Source organism: Melanotaenia boesemani, chromosome 16, assembly GCF_017639745.1.
Source record: "Melanotaenia boesemani isolate fMelBoe1 chromosome 16, fMelBoe1.pri, whole genome shotgun sequence".
Lineage (NCBI taxonomy): Eukaryota > Metazoa > Chordata > Actinopteri > Atheriniformes > Melanotaeniidae > Melanotaenia > Melanotaenia boesemani.
The window spans coordinates 25207956-25235414 of NC_055697.1; the positions used below are offsets into that span (position 1 = coordinate 25207956).

At 37.8% G+C, this 27459-nt stretch overlaps 1 protein-coding gene across 7 annotated transcripts in view; it reads left to right on the top strand.

Moving 5' to 3' along the window:
* Positions 1-664: 664 nt before the first annotated feature.
* The window catches only part of LOC121655380 (mitogen-activated protein kinase kinase kinase kinase 3-like), a 39673-nt gene continuing 12878 nt past the window's right edge, over positions 665-27459 (top strand). For 3 of the 7 annotated variants that reach the window (XM_042009988.1, XM_042009990.1, XM_042009989.1), the window contains exons 1-18: positions 665-887; positions 10892-10949; positions 11095-11185; positions 11265-11329; positions 11431-11486; positions 12556-12603; positions 13255-13297; positions 13431-13503; positions 13765-13896; positions 15353-15415; positions 15546-15627; positions 16295-16411; positions 18377-18455; positions 18546-18604; positions 20873-20935; positions 23805-23857; positions 24125-24163; positions 27059-27130. In XM_042009988.1, coding sequence (XP_041865922.1) covers positions 789-887; positions 10892-10949; positions 11095-11185; positions 11265-11329; positions 11431-11486; positions 12556-12603; positions 13255-13297; positions 13431-13503; positions 13765-13896; positions 15353-15415; positions 15546-15627; positions 16295-16411; positions 18377-18455; positions 18546-18604; positions 20873-20935; positions 23805-23857; positions 24125-24163; positions 27059-27130 — 1292 coding nt within the window. In that variant the 5' untranslated portion in view covers positions 665-788. The remainder of the gene's footprint in view (positions 888-10891; positions 10950-11094; positions 11186-11264; positions 11330-11430; positions 11487-12555; positions 12604-13254; positions 13298-13430; positions 13504-13764; positions 13897-15352; positions 15416-15545; positions 15628-16294; positions 16412-18376; positions 18456-18545; positions 18605-20872; positions 20936-23804; positions 23858-24124; positions 24164-27058; positions 27131-27459) is intronic. The other 4 variants (XM_042009991.1, XM_042009994.1, XM_042009992.1 and 1 more) reach the window with 3 other exon arrangements.

Here is a 27459-nt window from a genome sequence, read left to right on the forward strand (position 1 = left end):
GGTTTCCATGATTTCTTATTTATTGTCAGACTACATAGTAGTTTTCCACGTCATCCCAGAAAATCTTAAATAAATTATCATTTTTCTCTCATGTATTTGTTTTTCATTGATTTATGCATCTATAGGATATTTGTGACTGTCATTGATTCGTTGTTAGATTCTTTCCTTTGTCAACCCTAATAAAAAATGTCACTGGCTTACACCTGTAAAGTATTTGCTAGTGGGTTCTGCCTGCACATCAGCAGAAGCACAATGTGCCATCTGCCACTGTTTAGCCCTGCTTAGCCCAGTTTTGCCCCAGGCCAAGACAAGGCCACACAAAGATTAGTCTTTTCATTCATTTCCTAGCCCCCATAGCCGTCAACTATCTGATTTTGCTCGCTGAAGATTAGTTTTAATTCAGTTACTTTGTGCCAGTACTTAAAATTATATCAGACTGATTTTTAACCGGTGTGCTACTTTTTTCCCCCCAGTATGTTTCAGATTTAAACCCATAAATGAATGTAATAATTATTTTTTAAAGTTCAATACCTCTAATATTTCAGTGAATTCATTCTATATGGAAATTTATTCCATTTAACAGCTTCATCTCTTTTGACAAACACCATGGAGAGGGTACGCCATGATATCCGTTGCGCATGCTCAATGGAAGGTGGAAGCCATGTTGGCGCAACAGTGGAATCGGGCAAGGATTTTTTGACGCCGTATGTTTTTCTTAAAATATCAGTTTATTTACATTGTCGGAGTTCGTCAGCCGTACGCGATCGGCGCCGTAATCGACAGTGGAAATGATGAACTCCAGTGTCGACCTGTCCCGGCGGAATCCGCAGGAGGATTTCGAGCTGATCCAGCGGATAGGAAGCGGCACATACGGAGATGTGTACAAGGTAAAACTGCAGCAGGGAAGCGTCCACCGAGTTCCATTTTCGGACACATAGTCGTCTGACGTTCAAGACTACTTTTATGTTTGTCCTCTCCGCTGGTAGTTGTAATACCAAAGAAAAAATATGTGGCCATCCCGTGGTTCTTGTTAATGTAAAGCAACGGTATTGTTTTCGTTCACACGTTTGCTGATGGATTATTTTGTTTTTCCATTCGTGCACATAATTCCATTTTCGGACACACGGCTAAGTCTATAATATTCTGCTGTTCCTTCACTGTTTTTGTTTTGGGTATTACACGCATCGATTTTTGATAGTATGGGAAATCAGGTTAACATTATGGAGATTCTCTGAATAAAGAGAACTAAAGGGCTTTGAAAAATTTTAACTAAAATTGGCCTAAAATAATTGTGATTGTTTGCTGCTTGTTCGGCGCATAAGCGACGTTTAGTTGCTAGCTGTCCGAGAACGGGCGCAGCTACCCTGTTAGCACGGTAAAGCTAACCAGGCGCTTGTGTATTTCGTTGTAACACTATAAAAAATGTCAACAAACAACGATTTGGTGCGTATACGGAAACATAGACAGTAGCAGAAACTTGTTGGTTTTTCAACCCAAATCCCAAAATCGCAGAGTTTTAGCCAGATACGTTAAAAGTGTCTCTTCTTAGCCCTGACGAGGTCTGACAGCTGCCTGCCTGGAGAAACACTTCGGCTAAAATCGCTCAGAGCTGAGGAACATTAATATAGTCACCTTATACAAAAGTTATACACGTTTTGACAAAGGTAGGGGCTAATCACAATTATTACTGAACTTATATGCTCTTTTCTATGTGGAATATATAATGTAAAGCGTGTTATTACTGTTAAGTTTGCTCCCTTAGTTCATTAAGGCCCAGCGTTTGGAGCAGACAGGCTGGGATCCAAACTGCAGGGCAGTTCTTGAGTAGCAGCCCAACTCCATCGCAGCCACATCACCATGTTTATTACATGTCACACACAACAAATTGCAGGCATAAACACATGATGCACTTAAGAGAAACACGGCAAGGTTGTCACCTACCAGTCAAATTTGATGTTATCACATAAAACTGTAAAGAAGTGCTGCAGAGCATAAAACAAATGCCAATATACAGGATGAGGTTGACATCTGGTATAATCTATTAAAACCGTTTGAATAAAGTACATCAAGAAAGTAAGATCACTTCCATAGAAACAATGTTGGATATATATATATATATATATATATATATATATATATGTATATAAAATTTTGAATTACTTTCTAGACTTTCTTCTCTTAATTTATGCAAGATAAACTTTCAGACTGTGTTTGTGTTCCACCGTTGTGGAATGTAATTTGATTGCTGTGCTAGTGAGAGGCCTTTGGCAGACTGGAGATTCATTAGATGCTGTAATAGGACTAGATGATGCTGGGTTAACCTCCAGGGTCTTTGTGGTTAATGAAGCCTCAAAACTAGAAATCGGAAGTATTCCAGTAATTTATTTTTAACACATAGCTGTTTTCAATTTCAAATGTGCGTCCTCATTCATGTGGTCAGTATAAGAATAATAAGAACAAGAAAGCATGTTATTCTTGTTAGTTTGTTTACAATATCGTATCCTTCTGTGTTGCAGCTAATCTTGTTTCTAATTCAGCTTCAGTATTTTGCCTTGCTGGGGGCAGATACGTCTGATGGAATATCTTCAGCATACCAACAGCTGAAAGCTGAGTGGCCTGTCGGACCTCTCACAAACAACTGATAAATCTATGCTGATAATGTTTAAAACAATTAAAAAGGGGAACAACTGTTCATATAATTATAAAAACAAAGGTGGTATTTCTTGCTGACAGATAATAGATCCATTATTAAAGCTTATATGCTGCTGCAGAGACAGTAAAATGAGTACTTGGGACGTGCTCTGGTTTGTATTAATTACAGGGGTTTGCTTAAGGTCAGCGCTCAAACCTGAAACTGGAATAAAGGATGTGCTTCTAAGCACCAGGGTATTCAGGGTATTTGGTAAACCTAATGAATGCCTATATTTGGTTCTACCACTGTATAAAAAAGTGTGGCTTGGTTAGGAATGCAGGAAACAAAGCATGAACTCTTCAGCTTGTTTTCTCCACAGTTTAAAGTCATGCCTCTCTTGTTGGTAAAAGAAGTTGAAGAGGGGGGATTGGCTAATGTGGAGGGACATGCCCTCTGCCCATCAGATGACAAGTTTGATCCTCTGAAGAATTTGCCTAAAAGGTAGTTGGAATTGTCTGGTCAATTAGCTGTCGGTACTTCTTTCATAGACTGGAAAGGATGCAGAGAATAATATTTCTGAAAATTTGTAGAAATTTGGAATCCCCTTTGTGACAAGGTAAGATCTGGTATTACAGACAATCCTTAGCCTGTTGATTAAAAGGAACAGGGCTGGGCAGTTTATCAGTTTCAATTTGCTATTTAATCTTAGCTTGATCAATGACCCTCAGCTATAAAATTACAATCAAACCTGCGAGAAGAATCTGATTATATTTGGAGTTATTTCCTTTTTACTTTTGAAGCTTGAAGCATGCCTTTAAACTCTGCATGGCATGCGTATGTTAACTAATGTCACTGGCATGTGTTGCACTAACCTAAACCTAATGTTTGCATTGTTAAAACCATTATATGTATTGATTTGACACTTCATGTGGGTGGAGCAGGGAAGCTGCAAGTCTCTTCTTTTGTATGCCCAGATTATTATTTAGAAGGCCCAAAAATGGCATCAATAAAGGCAAGTATCAGCTTGATGTAATGCTGTAAGCCATGATAGCGCGCTCTGGAGGTATTGCTGTAATGGCTGCCTTTACTTGTTGGGTTGCAGAAGACACAGCAAAGGCCAAGTATTTATTGGCACACAGAATGATTTGTGATGTTTAAAGACTTGCCTCTTTTCTCAGAGTGACTGTCTTGTGGCTTCAGATAAAGGAAGCAGAGGCAGGTAGCAGAGATTAATATGTAGTTTTAAGAATACAGTTCCTCATAAGTTTTATTTATTTGCCTGTTTTTGAGTCAGATTAGCTAAATGATACCACTGATATCCTTAACAGCTATAAATGTGTGGTGGCAGCTCTGATTTCCTTTAGCCAGACCTTGCTGTGTGTGCATGTGTATGGCACAGCTGGGCAGCCATGGTCCAGGAATGCAGAATTCTTCACTTCCTCTGTGCATGTGTGTGTTCATGTCCTATTGTTCCTCACTAGTCCAGTAGAGGAAGACGTTAGAAGCCGAGAGCAGTGGTGTAACATGTTTACATGTTTAGCTGCACATGCACGGATGAGTACAGTTAGGTGAAGCTCCCAGTCCTCAACCATCCTGTTTTTGTTGCTGTATCTGCTTGTTTGCTCTTGTTGGATCAGCTGGAAAATAGAAAACCTCTGAAGCAAAGCAAGGTTCCTTAAATTCCTATTTGACTTTAGATGTGTGCTTTTGTCTTGGACAATACCAAGCAGGAATTTATCTTTGTGCAACTAATGTTAATAACCTGAATGGTTACACAGACAAAACCGGATTCACAAATGATATAGGCTCTGTCCTTTAAGACAGCATGGGTTTAATGTGCTCTTTTTTTCTAACATTGCTAAAGAATACTAAATTAAATGCCACAGAATTAATGTCTTTTGTCTGAATTTTGTCTTATCTGTCTGACCAATCCATTTGTCCACTGTAAGCTATTTTGTAATCCTTATTCTACAGAGACTGTTGAATGTATGTCAATGAATGCATTTTAACTGAACTAGTCTTAACTCAAGCTGGGGCGTAACTCTCTATTTAAAGCACAATTCAACTATGTTTACAAGGTTTAATGCACAATCCAGTCATATTTGCTTTATTTAATACTGAATGACTAATGAAATGACAGCAGGAATAAGCTGTTGGTTTCTACCTTTCACAATGCAGACAGTGGCTGGGGTGACGCCTCTCTGCAGGCAGGTTTAACCCTAAAGAAATAATAGGACAGGTGAAGAAGTCGGTGGACCTTGCCCCCGCAAACAGACATGTTATTTACGGCCTTGCTGCATTTGAGCTAGAAAAACATCAGCAAGTTAACTAGTCTAAACTAAAGGTGGCTGTCACTGTTGGTCACCTGGCTTGATAACAATGTGGATCTCTCCATATTTTAGAAATTCTAGTCGTAAATAGTTCCCACAAACAGAGCGGCTTCCGTGACGCTGGTTGCAGGCAGCCAGTGCATCTGAAATTCTCTCATCCATGTGTGAGAGCTGATCAGAGCTAACTTTATTATTTTGAGAGGCAAGGTGCGAAGTGCATTCTGCACCTAATCCACACATCTGCAACCAGTTTAATTTGAAAGGAAATACAGCGACATTTTTTGATGGATTTATAAATTGCATAGCAAATATTGAAGTTGGAAAACTGATGCCATGGTCAACAAATCTTTTCTCCCCAAGGAAACTGCCCTTTTGTTGTTTTTCAATATAAATGTTAAATAAACAAGCCTGTACATGATAAATGGTGAGTACAGTGCATTTAAGTCATGCTTTTGTAGTTTTGATGACCGCTCTGTGGTCTTGTTGACACTGAAGTGGCACCCAGGGGAAGCCAGGGAATGGATTTTTAGAGGCAGTGTGTGAAGTGTATGTTATGTTACTTGACTTTACAGGCCAGTGCTAATATGCAGATGCCTCTGGTGTGGAAAGTGAATCTCTAATCTTTATCTTATTAAACATCAAAGGTGATTTCACAGATGCACTGCAGGAACGGTGACATATGAGAAAGCAAATGTCTGCAACACTCTCTTTAGACTTTCTTTGGAGAAGAAAGTCCAGTGAGCTCCCAGAATCATCACATCAGTGGGTTAGAGGATGTATGAATGTGTCAGCAAATATTGCAGAGCATTTGCACCACTGTGCCCGAGAGCGTGTGCTTGTGAGAGAAGATCCTTGCTGCTGACCTTTAAGCTGCTTTCTGCTCCTCCTTGTTGTTATTGCGGATGCGTGCAGTACCCATAACAAGGAACCTAAAAAAAAAAACAGCCATTTCCACAACCTAATTTCTGCATCACATACTGCCTCCTGCATTCTCCGAACAGCTGTTCTCCTGCACCTCCTCCCTCACATTTACAGCCACAGGAACAGTGGAAAACCTCCTGCTGTGATGTACTCACGTGAACAGAAACTGTGGAAATAGTCCAAATTGTTTCTTTCTCCGTGTGGAAAATGGGTTTTAACTGTATTCTCTTTTTTTGTTGTTATTGCTTTGAGAGAAAAGGACTAAATTTCTTAATGCTGGATAAAATAACCCCTCTGGGTGAATGGGTTTGTGTTATATTGAATGCTTTTAGTGCTTACAGGAAAAGTCCCATTGCTCATTTAAACTGGACCTTAGAGGTTTTGGATTATTCTGTTGTATGTTTGCATATTTTTGTTGAAAGACAAGTGTTCTAATGTAGCATATTCTGCTACATCCAGCTTTCTCCTCAGCTGTAGTAAAGACTGAGTGGTGTAGTGGATTAGACTGAGCTTTCGGAGGGGTAAAAACAAAAAGGAAACATTATGCAGAGCAACACCTTTCCAATCTAGATAATCAAAAATAAGATGTTTTAGAAGTTATGCTCTGTCTAAACTTTATGTTCCTACTTATATAGGATGTTTTTTCAGGAAACTGGTATCAGCAAACACCATCACTGAGCTCATCAGATATTTTACAGGATGATGGTTTTAAAAATATTTGGTGTCCTTGAAGAAGAATTATACAGTGTAGTTAATTGTGGTTGTGGTTAATAAATAATCATGAAACATTCAGTCATGATTTTTTTTTAAGAGAGAATAAAATCTTTTTTCATGTTGGAACAAAAATATAGGTCTGTCATTCAATGCTTGTTTAAAAATTCTCTTTAAGTCATAAACCTGGCACAACTTCATCCATTGATTATATTAAAGGTCGGACAAGCGTAGGGGTTATAGCTTCGCTTCTTTTGGAGAAATCTTGTCAGGGGAGGTTAATAACTAACTGCAGTTAATGCCCCGGGCCAGGCTTTAATTGCCCCAATGTTCCTGTGAAGCAGCTCAGTTGGCTTTTAGTAGAAAGCTCAGGTTGCTGCGTAGAAGTCATTAGAAAAGAAAGATTATTTATGAGCCTGTGTAGTCAAATAAAACTTTAATGTCAGACAATATGACGGTGATGATGAGTTGGTAAGAAAATGAGTGATTCTTAAAGTTGGATAAACTGCTACTCTAAGAAATGCTGCTGATTGGTCATTTCTGTAAACTGTCAGTGCTTATTTTTGTTTATTTTATTCATGCGAATTAATACATTGACAAATCCACAACATCAACATTGAGGAGGAGCAATATTCAGGTAAACAATAAAGATATGCTATCAGCAATCAAACCCAGACACACATGGCTCCACCACACGTGGAGCTGCTTCTGGAAAACGTAGATTTCACTAAGCAAACAAGTTGAGAATCTTTGAGCGAGAACCTGACCTGAGTGACTCACCACAGCTAACGGGGACACTACTGACCCGACATGACCTCTCACCTCACTTAAAGGAGACAGTCGACCTCTCAATATTCCCGTCTCACAGGATTAAATGTGTTTAGTCAAAGCAGTTGTGAAGGAACATTTATTCAGTTTAGAATATGTAGGATTGTTACCATGGTGATATTGTTGTCAAACTAGAAGGGACTGAATTACCACTGATCTTGCCGTACCGTGTGCCAAATGACAGTTGTGAATGAAAAGAGACTTGGTATAAAACCACTACTGAGCCATTGTGAGATTTGGGCATTTCTAGTCTCTGAAGTGAAAATCACATTCATTTTTTTTCCCACAAAAGTTGTTTGCATGACAAAGAGGCAATCACAGAGGCAAGAATAATACCAAATATCCACATAATCACTATTATCAGTAGTAATTTGTGTTTGGGAGCATCTGGACTGTGTTGCTCTGAGATGTAAACTCTTTATTATAATCAGGGAGCTGCTGATGCGATACTGCTGGGTCCTCTGCTGTCTGAATTTCTACAAAGCAAGTCATTAAAGAGCAAGCTGACAGAGCAAACATTTCAATAGAAAGATAAATTTTAAAACTGCTTGCTGCAGCATTGGACCAGATCCCACTGCAGCCATGGCAACTCATCCATTCAGGCTTTTTTGATGTGTAGCAACAGGCCTGAAGCAATTCTACAGGGTACAAGGAATGATGAAATGATGGTCTAAAAACATCTATAATTTTCTATATATTGTAATTTTAAGCTGATTATTGTCACTGTATTAGTATCAGTTACACACAGCAGGAAGTTCTTGGACGTCTTTGTTTAAGAAGTGTTAGCTGATATTAAACATTTGCTCATTTTTAAAGGTTTTTTTCTTTCTTTAAACAGAATATTTCTGTATTTAGAGAACTTTTAGATTATATAAAGCCTTATTTCTGAATGCAAGCAGACAGTTTTGTTAATTGGTCTCATTTTGTGTTGCTCTTTGTCACCGTTGTGGTGCAGCTAGTCTATTGCTCAGCATGTTGGTCAGACACCCATGCTGTTCGTGACATTTTAACTGTTTGTTATTCACTTTTATATCAAACTGGAAGACTTATTGGGCTAAATGTTCTGGAGTGTTTTCTGATGCAGAATCCAAGTTTCATTACCGGTTTGGCTTAGTAGCCTTTACCATCAGTCTTTAAATATTCATGCTTATATACTTTCACTTGCCTGGACATGGTCTTTTTCAAATCTTCAGCCCCTAGTTTACACTGTACAGCATGCTCCATCCAGCCTTAAAAAACAGAAACAAATAAAAATAAGCCAGGCTTTGTGCTGTTGCCACTAAGAATGGCACTGACTGATATGAGTCATCTTTGGTCTGTCTGCTGACTGAAGACACTCTGTCTCGGCTCTCCACGCTGCTTCTATCTCTTCCATCTTTTCTCTTTGCATCTCTTTGTGCGTTATCTCCTCCCACCACTTTGTTTTGTTGAGGGTCTGCCCTTGTCATTCAGCCTCACTTGATTCTGCTTCTTTATTGAACAGATTGCTTTTGTCTTTTTTCTTATACACAACTATAAATCTGACTTTTTTTTTTTTTTTTTTTGGTAAAATTATTCATGAACGCTGTTGGTTCTTGTTAATTGCTTTGTCATGTGTTCTCATGACTAATGAGGGGCCACTTCATCAACTTGTTGGTGCAGTTTTTAGTCGCTTTTTATGCCAGTTGTTTCTGTTTTTGAAGTCACGGTAGCTGTCTCAGCTCATGTGGGCTAACAGCTATGTCAGCACATTATACATCACTGCATCCCACACACAGTCAATGTTAAAGGAATTTGAGGTTGTCAGTTATATTTGATGCACAAAATTAAGTTTTTGTGTTTTTTTTTTTCTTCTCTTCTGGTGTGATTCCTAACAAATGGAAACACCTGTATGTTACAGTTTCCCTGTAAATGGAAGAATCTGCATGTTGGGTGAAGTTTGCATGTTTTGGCTCAGAATCAGTCGAAACACTGCAAAAGCTGATGAACCGTGACACTTTGCTCCCAGGGCGTTCAAGCTTTGTTTTTTTCCACTCGTGTGGAAAGTCTTGATTTCATCAGTTCATGTCTCTTTCGCTATTCTCTCACATACTTTGCAATGTCACACACAGTCCAACTCACAGGCTTGGTCTGAAAGAAGCGAGCAGTTCATGCCTCCACTGAATGACCATCTTTTATTAATGAGCTTCATGTATAATTCCTAACTTGCTCTGCCAGCAGTCCTGCTAAATATAGGTACATGTCAGTATTTATAGAAAAATATATCTCTGTTTTCTGCTATCCCCCTGGTGGCTGAATAATACCAGTTTTTCAAGAAATGCAACGGCCTCCAATTTCCTTTCAAGCAAATACGTCCTTCATCCATATTATTGAAAAACACAAGGCACTTTGCTATGCTTGTGTTTTTGTTTTTTAACTGTATAATGTACATGTTATTATTTATGAAGTTTCTGACTGTTTTCAGGCCTTACATTTAGAGGATGGCCACAGAATGACCCATTTGATTTATCACACAATTAATCATTAATTCATTAGTACTCATACCGGTATTCGTATTGAAGTCCTCAAATGTAAGTTCTTGTACACAGTGTGAAAAAATATGGTACCGGTTCTTCCCTATGAATTACTCTTCCTGCACTACAGACATTAACCGTACATCCTTCGAGTTGTTTAGGTGCCATCTAGCTTTTCCAAATACTGGCCATGCGAGGACATACAAGTGGTTGAAAGAGCAAAAATAATTATCTGCCAACCAGATGGCATTTTCCTGACTTACTTCTTACTGCTGCCTTCCAGTTGACAATATAAGGTTCCCACAAGCAAAACAAACTGCTACACAATGTCCTTTATTCCTTCTGCCAAGCTTTTAAACACAGATCCCACACATTTTAGATGATATTGTCTTATTTAAACCATTTATTCATTTATTTGACTTATGCACAAGATTTCATTCATTAGATTTTATTTAATGTTTTATTATTGATTTTTATATTTTTAATTTTAATTCTATTGCTTTGATGAACTATTTTACAATTTTATTGATTCTTAGTGTTTCCTCACAACCACTGATCATTGCGCTGATTGATGTTTGGCCATTTGGGATAAATAAGGAAATCTAGTGATACACAGCAGGTTTCCTCTTGTTTTCAACTTGTTTGGTTCTTAGATTCCTCATGATAATCATTATCAAATCAATCACATAGGATTATGTGTATATCATATTTTAAATGACTGTTATTTTTTTACTTTTGGGGGGCTGATCATGATCTTAGTTGGTTCAGCAAAGTAGTTTAGAGTTTCTGACTGGAAGAAGAAGGAAATAGAGTTGTCATCGGCTAATACTAAACTTACTGCTGGACCGTCATAACTCTACAATAATAAGTTTCTTCTGTACATTCTGTATATTAAAGCTCAGTCATGAACAGCATTTCTAAGTATCCCCTGTGTGCATCAAAGCTACTAATAGCTTATTTCCTTTTTTGTTCTTCAGGCTCGTAATGTAAACACAGGAGAGCTGGCTGCAATCAAAGTTATAAAACTGGAACCAGGTGAGTTACTTTATGTTTTCTCTCCCCTGTCTATTTATTTATTTATTTTAGTGATATACTAACCTGATTAAACTTTAACTGCTGGCCAGTTTGAGTCTTTATCTAATTCACTTGTCTTCTCTGTTTTTTTTTGTTTTTTTTTTAGGTGAAGACTTTGCTGTCGTCCAGCAGGAGATAATAATGATGAAAGACTGTAAACACTCCAACATCGTTGCCTATTTTGGTAGTTATCTTCGGTAAGAGTGCAGACGTGAGTGTATGTTAGATGTGCAGCATTTGGTAACTGTTCTCACACAGAGTTCTTCTCATGTTCAGGAGAGACAAGTTATGGATCAGTATGGAGTACTGTGGAGGTGGTTCTCTGCAGGATATTTATCATGGTAAGAGCAACATGCAACCCAAGAGAAACATTTTTAACTTAGCAATTTTTCTCGTTCTGTATTCTTTCAGCTTTATCTGTTTATGCCTCTTTGTCCCACAGTAACCGGGCCTTTGTCAGAGTCACAGATAGCCTACATGTCACGGGAGACCCTGCAGGTATTGTGTATATTGTATTTAAACAGCGTAGAGTGCAGGCATCATGTTGATAGAGAAAATAAATGTTTAGGAGGCTGGTCCATGACTTAGCTAGAATTCATCTACTCATTTTCTTTGTTTAATTGGGCTGCACCATGTATTGCATTATTATTATTATTATTTATAGTATATTGCAGTTTAAATACAATAAAATTAATCTGCAGAGATAAATGTTTACAGAAAATGATAATATTTTAAATGTAAATACAGTTTAAACAGTTGCTTTACACACACAAAAAAACTGGAGAATAAGCCTGTCATGACAGATGTGACACCGACTACAAACTATTTACATTTCATTACAGTCAGCAGTATGTAGAGTAGGCGGTCTGCATTGCAGTCATCAATTAAACAGCGAATCAGCCTGCACAAATGCCAAATTCCCGCCTCACTCCCAACGATGCAAGCAGCTAATAAGCCTACCTCAATTATTGCTGATACAAACACAACATGTTTATTTGAATGCTAAGCAGCAAGGTAGTCTTAAATAGATGGATAAAGTCACTAACTTGGCTGACGTTGTTTAGTTTTGTGCTGTACATAACCAGCAGCCAATTGACTGTAATTTTATTTTGTCCTGTGGCACATGTATATCGCCAACAATTAATGACAGTAAAACTTAATCACTGTTCACCAGTGTTGCCATTTTAAGCATGATACAGATGTTTTCCCCACATTTAAGAGATAAAGTCCTCCTTCTGCTTTTCATCACTTCTAACTGCCTCATGCTGCAGAGGTAGTAAAACCGGGACAGATCAACTGTGTCTTCTGGTTTCTGTACTCGTCTCTAGATGCCGTATGACAGAGCAGTTGCATAAAAATCCATCCTAAGGTGGAGGCAGACAGGACAGTTTGATCATGCAAAATCCTATGCTGTTGCTCATTAAAAAAATCTCACGGTATCCTCAAATCCCTAAATCTCTATATGCATTTTTTAAATGGAGCAATGCAGACTTAAAGGTGAAATAAGCAGCACTGTAAGTAACATTGACAGCCAATAACCTCAACTTCTGCATGATTTTGTTTACAGGGTTTATACTACTTGCACAATAAAGGCAAGATGCACAGAGATATAAAGGTGAGTCTAAAAAAGTCTTTATATAGATGTGCAGGTCTAAGTGACGTGAATCATAAATGGATACATAATTTACCTCTGTTGTGCTGTGGAGTGTCCTGCATGCTACTTTGTGTTGGATTTTATATCATGTAGGTGTTTTAACTTATTTACAGAAAAGCTTTAGTCACCACAACCTCAAAAACTGCCTTAAAAAAACTGAATCAATATTCCTTTTTGTGTGGATGTTCAGTATGTTACAGAGTCCCCTGTTTGCTAAATCAGTAAGATATTAAATTGAAATTACGTCTTGTTTCTTCATGCTTTAGTCACTCAATTCAATAAATTACAGAGTCAACAACAAAAAAGCTGTTAGGCATTGGCAGAGACGATTTGACAAGTTTTTAGTGGGCACAACCCACATACTCAACTCTGCTGCTCATTCCACATCTACAGATGTGCCACCATTTAAAAGAGAAATACGCAGGCTTTCCAACGGCTTAAAACATATTGCCAAAGAGCAGTTAAAAACAAAAAAATGAAAAACCAAACTTCCTTACTTTTCATTCAAAGTTTACTTAACCAAATATAGCATGTAGGAGTTATGGCACACCTGACCTGAGTTGTAATTTCTTGTTTTAAATGCTGATGTGTGGCATGTTTTATCTCTGACAGGGAGCCAACATTCTCTTGACAGACAATGGTTACGTTAAACTAGGTAAGGAGAACACGCAAGTGCTTCTGCTTGAAAAGACTGAATCTGAACAGCCTCATTTGCTGACTTGGAATTGGTTTGTCTTGGTCTCGCATGTGCTGTACTTTTTCTTTTTCTCCTGCCTCCCCCTCCTTAGCTGACTTTGGTGTATCAGCTCAGATCACAGCGACTCTTGCCAAAAGGAAGTCGTTCATTGGAACGCCTTACTGGTGAGTTGTTTTTCTGCATGAGCTCCCTTAATACCTACCAAGTGTATTCATGCAGGTACAGTAAATGAGGAAAATTGAACACCTTGCTGCATGCAAGTCTACGTTAATGACTTATTTGATGCATGATGGGATATTCAGCTAAAATAAACCTGCTAGAATTTGTTGTCTGTGTTTTCACTTGCTTAAAATTTTACTGTTGTGGTAAATCATTGTGGATTTTCCTAAATAATTTTACTTACCATATATTTCTTTTTTTAACAGGATGGCTCCAGAGGTAGCAGCTGTTGAGAGGAAAGGAGGCTACAACCAGCTGTGTGATATCTGGGCAGTGGGCATTACTGCAATAGAGCTGGCAGAACTACAGCCACCTATGTTTGACCTGCACCCGATGAGGTAGGTAGTCTGTGTGTTAGTGTTTGTGCAGGTTTTAAACACGTTTTAACAAATATTACGCACAGTAATGTGAAAAACAAGGCACATCTAAGGTTTTGTGTACAAGGATATAATGAAAAAAAAGATAATTTGATTCTTACCAGGTTTGAAAATTGGGTGAATCCAACATCAGATCAACAAAATGACAGAATACACCACCATCATTTATCAATTAAAAAAAAAACAAGTCAAAATGCAGAAGAATTGTGTTGATAACATAGTACATCCTCACTGTTTCCAAAGAATTTAAGAGAGTAAGTGACAGCTAGGTGCTGTTATTTAGATGCACTTGATTAATTGATTTTCACCAAGTATGAGCAGCTCCATAAAAGCAGATGTTTTGGCAGATTGAGCATTCTTGTGTTAATACAATGCCAAGAGGGAAAGACATCAGAAATTATGTTACAGAAAAAGGGATTATACCCATTGACGTGGGAGTGATCATAAGGCTATTTTGAAAATATTTGAAGACCATTATTCAAGAATAAGAAAGACCATCCACAAGAGAAAAGGCATTAAAACAGTTGCTAATCTTTCTGAGGGTGAACATCCCACTAAGTTCAAACTTTGCAATTCTCAGGCAAACTGGGAAAACCCAAGAGCTACATCTCAGGTTTCAGTTTGCATATTACATATTAAAGTTTACAAAAAAAAAAACAGTTGGAGAAAAACTGAATAAGTATAGCTTATTTGGAATGATTGCTATGATTAAGCTTTTTTTTATTATTGGTTAAAAAAAACATGACAAGACAGCTTACGTTTGCAAAGTTGAGCCTGATGAAAGCACAACACTTTTAGAACAATGTTCTTTGGACAGAGGTAAAAGTGGAGATGTTTGGTCAGAATGGACCGCACCATCTTTAAAAAAAAAACCAAACCCAGCGTACAGTACAAACACCTCATGCCAATTGCCATGCATGGTTGGGTTTGTCTTGCTGCCACAGGCAAATTTGAATCATTGAGTGGACTGTGAACTCATCTGTATACTAAAATTATTCTAGATTAAAATTTAAAGCCATCTATCTGACAGCTAAAACTTTGCATATTTGTGTCATGCAACATATCAGTGATGCCAAACACAACAACAAATCCACAGCAGAATGGTGGAAAAAGATATGAATCACAGTGTTTCACAGTGTCTTCAAAGCATTACTGCTGATGGTTGTTCTATAAGCCACTGAATTATGGGATGTATTTAATTTTCACACACTAAACAATAACAAAATAAAATCTCACTTATTTTGTTCATTTGAGGCTTCCCTCATTTTAAACCCTGATATATAAAACCTTAGGATTAAAAGTCAGTGTATTGATCATGATTGTAACTATATGTGGCACAAGAGGCTTTTTCACAACTCGTGTATGAAACTATTGTGAAGATATGAGATGCAATTCTTTTTTTTCTCTAATCCATCAGGGCTCTGTTCCTAATGACTAAGAGTAACTTCCAGCCTCCAAAGTTGAAAGATAAACAGAATTGGTGAGACTACAGCTTTTCTTGGATTTGTTTCACTCAGTTGCTGCAGATGTAACACCCTGCTGTGATTTTTCAGAGCCTTCAACTAACCCTTTCTCCTTTTCTGTCTGCCTTCTTGTTTTGGGCAAAACAGGACAAACAATTTTCACCATTTTGTCAAACTAGCCCTAACCAAGAACCCAAAGAAGAGGCCCACAGCTGAGAAACTGCTGCAGGTGAGCAATGAAACATGCTCGTATTGTTTTAATGCAAACAGATCTCCTGTGACTCCACACATTGAAGTAAAACTCATTGTTGCTCTGAAGACATCCTTAATCATTCTGTCGTTGTAGTTAGTCATCGGTTAAAATGGTGTAAATTAATAATCTGTATATGAGAGCTGTGATGAACAGTCACATTAATTATTTACCAATTAAAACTCCCAATAGTTTCCCATGGAAAAGAATATTTATTTCAAGAAAACCTACAGATGTTTAACCCAGGTATTTTTTAGATTTAAGTAAGAAATTCACATTTTTTTTAAATCTATTTATCTTTTCTGAGGTTATGTAGACAATTTTTAAAGAAAATGATGCATTTTGTGTGATTCTGAGACAAAATTCTTTAGAATCTGTCCAGTTCACTGAAAATATCTTTACTATGGAAGGTTATGATAATTTTTAAATAGTATTTTTGGCCTAAATCATAAGTATTTATAGCTAGTTGCTAAATCCTTCAAGTTTTTTAATTTAAATTTATTTTCATTCTATTTATTTAACCTATTTTAGCCCTATTATACCATTGTACATCATTACAATTAATTAATAATAAATTGGGGGATGTTTACAGTTTTGCCATTGATCATTTTAATGGTTGCTTTGACTCTGTCTTGTCTGTCTTTAGCACCCGTTCGTGTCCCAGCCTCTCAGTCGGACGCTTGCGATCGAGCTGCTGGACAAAGCTAACAACCCCGACCACAGCACCTACAATGACTTTGATGACGACGACCCTGAACCTGAGGTAACCTTCGACCATTTCAGGACTTGATTTTTGTAAAACAAGCATCAAGTTAACAAGCAGGCCAGCAGAGAAATGATTGTGTTTTGCCGGATTTTTTCTTCTCTTTTTCCAACCTTTAAATTTTATCCTCCTGTTTCCTCAGTTGGTCTTTCATTGAATTCATTCCACCTTGCTTCTTCTTTTTCTGGCACATTACTCATTTTTCTCCTCCTTTTCTCCCCCATTCCCTTCATCCTCTTCTGCCATGTCTTCTTTTGCCTCTGTTCTCTTGATCACTCACTTCACTCCTCTTGAGTTTGAGTTTTCTCTCCTTTTACTCCTTGTAGCACTTCTCCTTTCCCTCTTTCTTTCACCACCTTCTTCCCTTCTTTTCCTATTTTCCTTTCTACCCCTTATTTCCTTCCTCCTCTCCTTCAGTTTAAGTACAGAGGTCATTTCCTCCCGATAAGCCCCGGTGCTCGACGTGCACCCCGATTTGCAGCCCGTAGGAAGGTACTTGTGTCGGCTGCAGTGGTGTCATTCTAACACAAACCAGTATGCCATTTGTGTTTTCTTTTTCTTCTTCTTTTCTCTTTGAGATCAACTACAGAACTGAATGAGTAGAGAGTTACTCTATTTCCAGTCCTTTATGCGTCACTGGTGTTGTCATGGAAGTTGGCATTGTGACAGACTGCAGTGATGGATTAGTATTACAGTTTCATAATTAGTACATTTCAGTGTTTGCTCGGATGTAATGTTCAAAATTTTTGTGCTTACACTCATATCAGCTGATTTTTATGAAAGTGTAGGATCAAAATTTTTTAGCTCCCGTTGACTTTTGCCATTTATGAAGGTGAAATGATACAGAAAATTTGTTTTTCTGTATCTGTTAACTTTATAATTACCGCTTACTGACCTTGACAACATCAGTGACTCAGCATGTAACAGGAACATCTCAATTCATTAAAGGTCTGTAGCACCAGCAGAGATTATTTTAAAAGAAAAAGAAAACGGGGTTCGTGAATGTGTCTTCCAAAGTGTCACGTTGCCGCGTTCCTTACAGAGATCCATCAGTCGCACACAGGTCAGACATATGTGTGAATAAACCCCCGTGATGAAGTAAATCCCTTCAAGCTGTTCGGATATATTTACCTCACACTGCCTGAAAGATTAAAATTCTGGACCATTGGGGCATTTGAAATTACAGCATACAAGATATATACAAAAAGAGTAATTATATTTATTTTATTTCTCATTTATTTAGCCAGGAAGGTCCCACTGTTTGTATGCAGATTACATAACAATGTCTTTTAAAAAAAAAACATTTTTATTTATTTATTTATTTTTTGGTTTTAAGACAACCATCCTCCTACAGAAGCCACATTCATCTACCCTTTATTATCTATTATAGCTACTAACAATGGTTTGAATGGTATAAGAATGGACTTTGCAAATCTGGTGTTGTAGATGGATTTTAATCGTACTGGTTTGTTATCTGCAGTGCTTCCTAGGCATGCTGTAAGGTTGCTGATGTTCCTTTCTTTGAGAAACTTAAAATAAAACTTGAAGTTTTGTTTGATCAGATCAAGTTTTGATTGTGTAGAAATGCCACGTTGCTGTGCAAACGGTCATGTTTTGATTTATGAATGACCAACTGTGCATCTATGAAACATGTAATATGTGATATTGTAAAGGGAATAGTTATTCACTGGAACTAATCCCTGGATGTCATGTAAAGGTTGGCTTTAACCACAAATGTCATGGCTGGCCAACATCGATGCTGTTGCCAGGGAGTATTTTCCTTCAACTGCGTTGCTATGTTTTGTTCTTCCTGTTGCAGTGTTTTGCTGTGTCATCATTTTTCGCCTCACAGGAAGTAGCAGAAGAATTAAGTTTTTTTTTCCCCTCTTCTGTGTAAACAACTACATTGTGTGTAATCTTTCAACAGCTTCTTGACTTTTTGCGTGTCTTTCTTTTTCCTGATAGTCTCCGGTCTCCGTTCCTCATCGTATCCGTTCTACCAGCAGGAGCACCAGGGAAGGAAAGACCCTGTCTGAAATTAACTGTAAGTGCCCCATTCAATGTTACCATTTTTTACAGCGAGTCATCCTATCATGTGTCCATCTCTCCACTTTGTGGTCCTCTCTGTTCCCAGTTGGCCAGGTGAAGTTTGATCCTCCCTTGAGAAAGGAGACTGAACCTCATCATGAGCCGGTGAGTTATTCGCTGTGATATTATGTTTACATGCGTTTGAGTGAGGTTATGTTTGTGTGGTTGTGGCTTCACCAGCATGGGTGGTCTTCACCTAATCACGGGAAGCACCCTGACTAAACCAAGCTGTTCTCAGCATCAGAGGTTAAGCACAAATAAAAACAGTCAAACATGCACTTATCTTTCACATCACCAGATTTTTTTTATGATTTATCACAATTTTATTAATTAAGTCACTCAGTAATGTGTTGTGAAACAGACCTGCAGATCTACATACTAACAACCAGAGAATGAACCAAGCTAGGGGCAAAGGTTATCTTATTGTGTGTGATTCGGATCAAAGTCAAAACTTTTAAATTTTCCTGGGTAGGCTGTTAGTTTGGAGTTTGTTGTTATTTTTCTTTGTGACGGCAACTTTGAAAATGACACGCAGAAGGGAAGAAACATGCTATATGACAGACGTGGCTAATAGCTGCTTCTGGGCTCTTATACACCAAATTAACAGTCAGTCATCAGGCACATCTGTAGCATCAATCGATGTCTCTTATTATGTTTTTGGTATACACGTCCCATTTTTTTCGACCAGTTCATCTAGAATTGGCATCGCATCCATTGGTGAGATGCTCAGTAACTGCAGGAGAACACAAGCAGCAGTGACAAAAGAAAGCTTATAGTCAACTTGAAGCAACCCTACATAACTTGACTCTGACCTTAAAAATGTGCCTCTGACTCGTTTTGATGGTACACTGATTTTTATTTTGCACATTACTGGAGCCATTGTTGCCCTGCAATGTCCCAGAGCCCAGAAAATACACTTCATAATTTATTTTCAGCCCAAAGCCTCATATGACAGCTTTACATCAATGCATGACAGGACAGCAACTGGATATCAACACACTGGCCCATTTGACCGCTCGCCATGGCTGATGGTGGTGGGACAGAGCAGGATATAAGACAAGAGTCAACATTTTACTGGCTTTTACTGACTGGGGAGGGCTCAGAAGAAGAGACAGGAAGCAAGGCAGTGCAAACTTTCAGTGGCAAAGTTTCTCCTTCTCATCTTCTCTTTTGTCTTAAACAAGCAACACTGTCATAATAACGTGGCAGTGTGGCATTAAAAAGTGAGACCATGTCAATGATCTGTTTGGCATTAATGAAAAACACTCACTGGTGTGTCTTAACATATATTCACCATCCCCTTCTGCACTGGTGCAGATTGTACGTTGTGGGCAACCATTGGAAATAGTTTGTACTGGGTGTCAACGTTCACTCTTCAGGTCAGCTTGGTGTATAAGAGCCCTCATACACACAGTCTGTATCTGCTGTTTCAGATTAGTTGAACCACAGTTTCTCTGTGGAGTTTGTGAAAACTAGAGAAGACAGTATTTTTGGCAATTACTCTCTGACCTGCAATTGTAGTTTGATATGGACAAATGGGATGCTGCAGGGTTTATTCAAAATCAAGCATGTTGGTCCTCTGCTCCTTTATTCCCTCCCACGTTTCCTTTTATCCCCCCCCTCTGCACGTTCTCCACTGTCCCCTCTTTTCTGATTGGCTAAAAAGCATCCACCTAAAGTCAAAACATCACCTTGTTTTTTGTTTTTTTATTATTATTTATTATTTCCCCCCAGTTCAGCCATAAATGTGGATTAACATTGTCAAACATGGTCACCAATCCATTCATCTCCAGCCATCTTTTTGCACTTAAGTTTGCTTATTAAGGGTAATAAAACAGATCTGTTCTCTTTGTCCTTCTGGCAGCGTAGCTTTTATCTCTTGCAGATCCATCCAATCTGTGGAGCTATGTGTAGCACTTAGGAATCAATAAAGCCACATTACCACATTTGAATTGTAAGAGATATAAATAACACCCTTTTTATAGATAACATGATTTGAAGCATATATTGTCTGTCCTAAAAAAAAAGCCTCTATTAAACAGATGGTGCAAAACTTTTTATATATTGAGCCATTCCTTTAACTGTGGCCAAAAATCAATCCCACCCTTACTTACACCAAGTATCCTTGATCTTTTTTTTTTAACCCTAATCTTCAGAAGTTTATCCCCACCCACTTACCATCCCTTCCTATCTTGGGTTTAAAATTCCTGTATCCTCCTCTTCTGTCTTGGTGATCAATTTACTTCTGAGCCTATTTTTGGCCTTAATCCATTTTTCACCCATCATCCTCTCTCTGTGCTCCACCCCTGTTCCCTCCATCAGTCCAGGTAAATGTATTAACTGAGGTCTTTCTCGCTCTGTCTTGCTGACCAGTGTGATTCTGAGCCCTATCTGGACTGTGTTGAGGAGCTCTACTATACCGCGAGATCTAATCTGGTAGTACTCCCTCTCTCTCTCTCTCACTATCTCTCTCTTTGTCCCTCTGGGTCTCTCTACCTATCTGTTAACCTTTTTTCTTTTTTTTTTTTCCTCCCAGTCAGTCCTCCATCTTCATCTCCTCTGTCATTTGTTCTGATTTCTAGAGGGCTGGTTCTTAAAGCTGCATAATGTCCAACATGTTTTTTTTTTTCCACTCCGTGTTGGTCCATCTCGCAATCATCTTATTCTTTTCCAACTTTTGCCTCACTAACTGGTGTTGTAGTTGTCATTGTGCGAAGAGTCTTTGGTGTTTTTCTGTTGGTTGTTTTCCTGTAAAAGTGAAATACACACAAACAGTCAGAGAAAGGCAGTTGGTCAGATTCAGTTAGCTGCAAGCCAAAAGACTGAAAGTGGCAGAGTGCAGACATTCCTGCCCCTAGTATTACGCACACAAATGCATTCGACTTTTGAGTGTTTGCTGTGTTGTATGTGATATTGTTTGACATATACCTGATTTCTGTCTCTTCCTTTTTTTTTTTTTAACTAACATACTTTCTAACCTTCTTGTATGCTGTAATTGACCGGAGCAATTAGACTTCTTTTTTTTTATCTCAGTGTGTATTTTCTTGTTGCATGTTTGCTGCTGTGTCATTATCTTAGAACAATTTTGTGTGACAAATTTGTGGTTTTGTACATAAAATTTTAAAGTTAAAAATTCATTCACGTCAGTTAGAATGGTTTTATATACACAGCAGTGGATCTGTGTGATTTAATAGTTTTTATAGGAAAGGAAAAGCAAACAAATGAGTCCCAGTTATCTAGCACCTGCTCTGTTATTGCAGTGATTAGCAAATTTAACTAAGTGGTTTAAAAGAAAGAAGCATATAATTAGAGGTTAACCAGAGGATAACTATTCAAAACGTGAGTTTGCTTAGAAGAATAATGCATATTGAAAAGCATTGCCAAAGACGAGTATTAACAGTATTTTATGCCCCCATTTAGACGGTAGAGAAGCTTAACCATCTGGCTTGTGACTTATTCTGGCTTTCCATTCACCTTTGCTATTCTTGTGAAATTCTTCACGCTTTCACCTTTTTTTTCTCTTCATCAATAAAGAATTAATAGTTGTGTGATAGTTTTTGCTGCTGTTATTGCCAGCAAATAGGTCTAAACTTGTGATGACAGATCTGGATCAGTTAAGCAGATATTTGGGGGGGGGGAGCAGAAAAAAAAAAGCGCACTTCTGCATTTTGTCACCTTGGAATTGGAATAATAATAACAAAAAATAGTAATACTAGTAAAAATTGTAGTAATAATAATAATAATAACAGTAAATAAATTGATTATAAATAACAAAATGGTAAAAATAAATAAATATTTTCTTGCGCATACAGAAATAAAATGTCAATAATAAAGCGAACACATAATTTAAGAGAAAACACTGTTTCTGTTCCAGACTGATGAAGCTTGACAGTAAAAAGCTCCTACTTTTTCAGTCTGTATCTTGTCATTTCTCATAGTGACCCACTGAAGAGCGTGGGTCGGGTTATACATTAATCTAACAAGTACAATGTTTACATCAGCTCTAAAACACACAGGTTACCAGTGTAGTCAAATTAAATTTAGGGTGAGGTGTTCTCTTCTGCTGCAGATGGGGAAGAATCTGGCATCAACAGAAGCCTAGAAAAAATAATGTATGTATCATATATGTACTTCATGTTCAGAGTGAATCTGTGAACCAATCAGCAGTTTGGATATAGAAAATGGACGTATCACTGATTACTTGATTATACAGTGATCCCTTATAATTGTACTGAAAATGTTTTCTCTTCTAGATACAAATAAAGTTATAGTCAAAGTCACACACTGTCTGTAGCACCTATCCTGTTTATTTCCTGCACCTGACTAAGACCTTGGAGTCGGTGCATCTCTGCTGACTAAAGACATACATAATTAAGCTTTAAAATCTTCCTAAACACATAGAAAGTGAATAAAGGTAAAAATCTGGCGACAGGAAAAAGAAATTTATGACTCACAACACGTCCATAGAGAGAAATGCAAGATGTAATACCACCCATCATGACATCACGCTACTTCGACTAACTCAAACAATTTCTACTGTAAATAAACACAGGATGCATTCTATTTCTGTGCAGTGATATAAAATAAAGTCCAGTTAGATTTATTACAGGAGTCGCTTGTTGTCTAACCCAAAAGTAAACTTCAACTAATGGTCGCTGTTATAAAGTACTTTTACGAGTAACATATAGTAAATATTTACCTTATTCCTACCTGAAACTGGCCCCTACTCTGGATGAAATATTTAATTGTGTCCTTTGTACTTACCCTCTTAAACTCATTAAATAAGATAAAGTAAGGAGTCTTCTTATAACAGGAAATTACATTTTACTTTAGTAATTTTGTCTTACTTTAGTAAATTTGTCTTATAAAGCAAATTACAAGTTCTTTGAAATAATATAATATATTTTGTTGATAGGAATAAATCACTTTGACTGGGGTTGAGTTTTTGAGATTCTCCTCTTGCAAATAAATAAATAGAAAACAATTAAAATGCAGGAAAAAATATATTGAACTCCTTTAAGACATTTTAAGCACCATATTTATTTATAAAGGAGATTTGACCCATATAGAACATTTGCTGTATGCAACCTGAATATAAAACATAAAAGATGTATAATTCCAGGGTGGCAATTTTGCTGCTGTTTATTACTTTTTAGCAGGCTAAAACAGTAGCAGCAGGATGCCATTAGTATGAATGAAATTTTCCTCCTTGTTTACATTAGTGAGGAAACTAAATACATTTTACATTTGTGAAGTGAGTATATTTACTATAACACAGCAGTGATGGGATTTGTTTGCTTTCCAGGAATTGCAGCTGGAGTATGGTCAGGATTCACCAAGTCTTCTGGGAGAAAACAAGTGAGTCTCACCAACTTTTTCACTGATTCAGCTACAGCTGCAGACTTGTGGTAACCATTTAAATAGAGGAAATTTGTAGGAAAACAGGAGGAGACTCAGTGTAACACTGGAGGAGATTTGATGCTGTAGAATTTATCATTTATTCATAATTTAGAGAAATTTAATTTTACTTTACATTGGAGTGCATTTTTCTGTTCACAAGGAAGCTTTGTAAGCAGAGAAAACAGGTTCAGTTGTCTTATTTAAACTGTTTTTTTTAATAAACAGGAGCCTCCTCAAATCAGTGGAAGAGGAGCTTCAGCAGAGGTAAGTCCCACCTCTTTCAACCTGGATTGACTGGCAGCTGTTCTAACCACCCTCACCCATCAGCCAATCATTATTTAACAGCAGGACTAATCGAGCCAATTACACGCCACTAACACTACTGTAATGACTCCAGACTTTCACAGCTCGCAGCATCTTGGGTTCTGCAGGGTCTTATTTTCCTTCTGCAGCTTGCTTTCATGCTTTGATGTCTTCAGGAGAAGGCTGTGCTTCATAAGGGCTTCCTGCAGAGTGCATGGCACAGACACACACTCATATACATACATGCAAACACATTCACATTCCTTTTGCAGCTAAAGATGCAAGAAGTTTTATTATAGCAATTATGCTGGCAAGTCTATGGAGAAATTCTTAGTTACTCAAAAGATAATTGTTGCTTTTTACATACTTTGTGGCTTTCTGTGAGGTAATCTCGTATGAAAGTTTTTTTTTCCTGAAATCTCTTTAAATTACAGCGTTTTCACATGTATAGGTAGAGAGTACAGAATTGTACAAATAGTTGAATTTTTGTACAGGCACATGGTACGAAGCCATGTCTGTTAGAACAATGTTGTGCATTTCATAAGGCTTTCACTTGAAATATGATTTTTAAATAAGAGTTTCTCTGTATATAATTTCTTTTACTTCAGCCTAGTTCACACTGCAAGATTTTAAGCAAGATTTTCACATCACAGATGTTAAAGGTTGCAGACAAGTTTGCCCAGACCTGAGGCAAATCAGTGGTTGCATCCACGGTCATCACTCGCTGTGTGTGATTTGTTAGGCATGCAGAGGCGTCCCACTCCCCTACTGAATACACAGTGTGATAAAGTGGAAAAGTCCATCTGCTTTAGAGAGAAGAATTTTACCAAACAAACCTGGGTCTCTGAAGACAAGAGTTAAAGATTACTTTAGATTTAATGATCTTCTCAAGAAGGTTGAGACTAGTTAGTTGCATTTTAATTTTTTAAAACATGTAGCATAATCTTTTATTGGGATATTGTCTAAGTGAGGTCCATTGCAACAATTCACACTTAGAAATATTCAAGGCATAAGCAGTAGCGAAAAAGTTGATTAAGTTTAGAGTCTCTGCCGTTTCAGTTTGTCTTGTAGAAATAAATCGCTATTATCTGCCAGTTGAGCTATCTTAAATTCTCTCTCAAAGACAGAGATTCCTTTTAGCTCAGTTGCTTGTAAGATAAATAGTACTAATGACTAGCAAACATAAAAAGGGAGAGATTGGACAAACTTGACTCACCTCACGTTTAACAATAAATCTCTATAATTATTACAGAACTGTTAATTCCTTTATAAACCATTTCAGTTGTGTTCATGAAGTGAGTACCAAAACCAAATGAATTAAGAGCTTGCAGAAGGAATGCTTGTTCTATGGCGTCAGAGGCTTTATAAAAGTCGTGGAAGAGGATGAGGGCATCAAATTCAGAATATGTCTGCGGTTGTGCATGAAATCATCGAGGTCACTATTTCTCTGACCTTTAAATAATGCCACTTTGTTCTACCCTTTACGCCACATAAAGTGACCTTGCTCTTAACATGTTCTAGAGCAAACTTAGACTTGGTCTGTAAACGTGATAGAATGTGCGACTTAACATGCACAATATTTACTGTTCTAGCAATATAGGACAGTACCTAAAGTGTCCTGTGATATAATCTTTATGGATATAATCATATGTTGTTGGTGGATGGTAGCAGCTAAAGGTATTGATGGATAGTCAGCGAGCTTCAGAGAACAGTTTTAAGTAATAATGTGAAAACAACTCCTCAGTGCTCCAGCTGTTTATTGTAGGTAAAATCATGGAGGAGGAAAGTTTGAACAGGGCTATTATTTTGTTATTTATTTAATGTCCCTCTGAGTAGCAGATCACATAACAGATTAATCTACAGCGGCTACATCTGTCTGTCTGTGAGCTCCAAAGGTGGAGTGGATTTCTTTCTTTAGTATTTAGCCATCATGATCACTGGTAGCAAATATTTAAAGTCCTCTTAAATAAAAACAAATCACCAACTTACTGTCCTGACTTGCAAGTCACTTTAGAGAGAAAAAAAACATCAGCTCTATCAATAATAAGCACATACACAGCAAAGTTTATATGCCTGACAGCTTTATACAAACTACCCTGAAATTTCAGACAGTAACGTCTAAAATTAAAACAAAGCAGGGGGAAAGCCTGCCGAGTCATGCCAATGCTGTTCAGTGTCATGTAATAGAAAATCACCATTTAAAGTGGTTTTATTTGTCCTTGAATCAAGATGCTTGAGAGAATGTTATGGCGATGCCACTCTAAATAGCTAAAACATCTGAAAATGGCTGTATAACCTTTCTGTAGGAAGAAGGGAAACCTTTCCTGAAACCTCTCCAAAACAATATAAACAGTTTTAATTATAAAAATAAATCTCAGAATATAAAACAGGATTTGGTTTTCAGTAGTAGCCCCGTTATAAGCCTGTATTACATATACAGAGTAAACTGATCAGAGTTTAAGTGAAGTTGTTTGTATTTCTTGAAGGTCTTTATAGTTTCAATGCGTCCGGCTGCCTGTGGAAATGTCAGGTTGTAGAAATAAGTTCCCAAGTTGTTCTGATCTGTAGGAAATCGAGCCATTTGCTAATTTTGCTGGTTGCCATGTGGATGAAGAATCTGTTCAGTCCTTTTAGCTCTGCCCTGGGTTTAGATGTTAGAGGTAGTTTGTTAATCGAGCTTCACTCAGCTCTCCCTCCTCCTTCCTCCCCTCTACCTCTACCCTCTCTCCTGTCTGTTGCTTGCTCCACTCCCCCTTAATCTCTCCCTCTTCTTCTCTCCCCCACCACAACAATCTCTACTCCCTTTCTCCCCGTCTTTCCAACCTCCCGCCTTACTGTCTTCACCTCCTCTCCCAGGGGCCATGTGGCACACTTAGGGGATGATGAGGATGAGGATGATGATGGTGCAGATGATGAAACTCACACTCAGTAAGTTCCCTCTCAGTCTTAGAAACCAGAAGCCTCTGCCTCCTTGTCTCTCTTTCCTTCCCTACGCATCCCTCCTTTATTTTAAAGGGGAATGGATGACAAAGAAGACAAGAAGAGGGGCTTCCTGTCTTTTCCACAGTTTCATCCATGCATCTCTATGCTGCACACTCCACCATCACACTACATATGCCACCTGTTTGTGTGTGTGTGTGTGTTTGCCAACTGTGTTTTTCATGCTGTTGCAGCTGTTTGGTGTGAAGTTTTAAAGACACTAACAAAGGGTTAACAGTACTCATCACAGTTAATATTTGGGATAATCTCCTGTATAT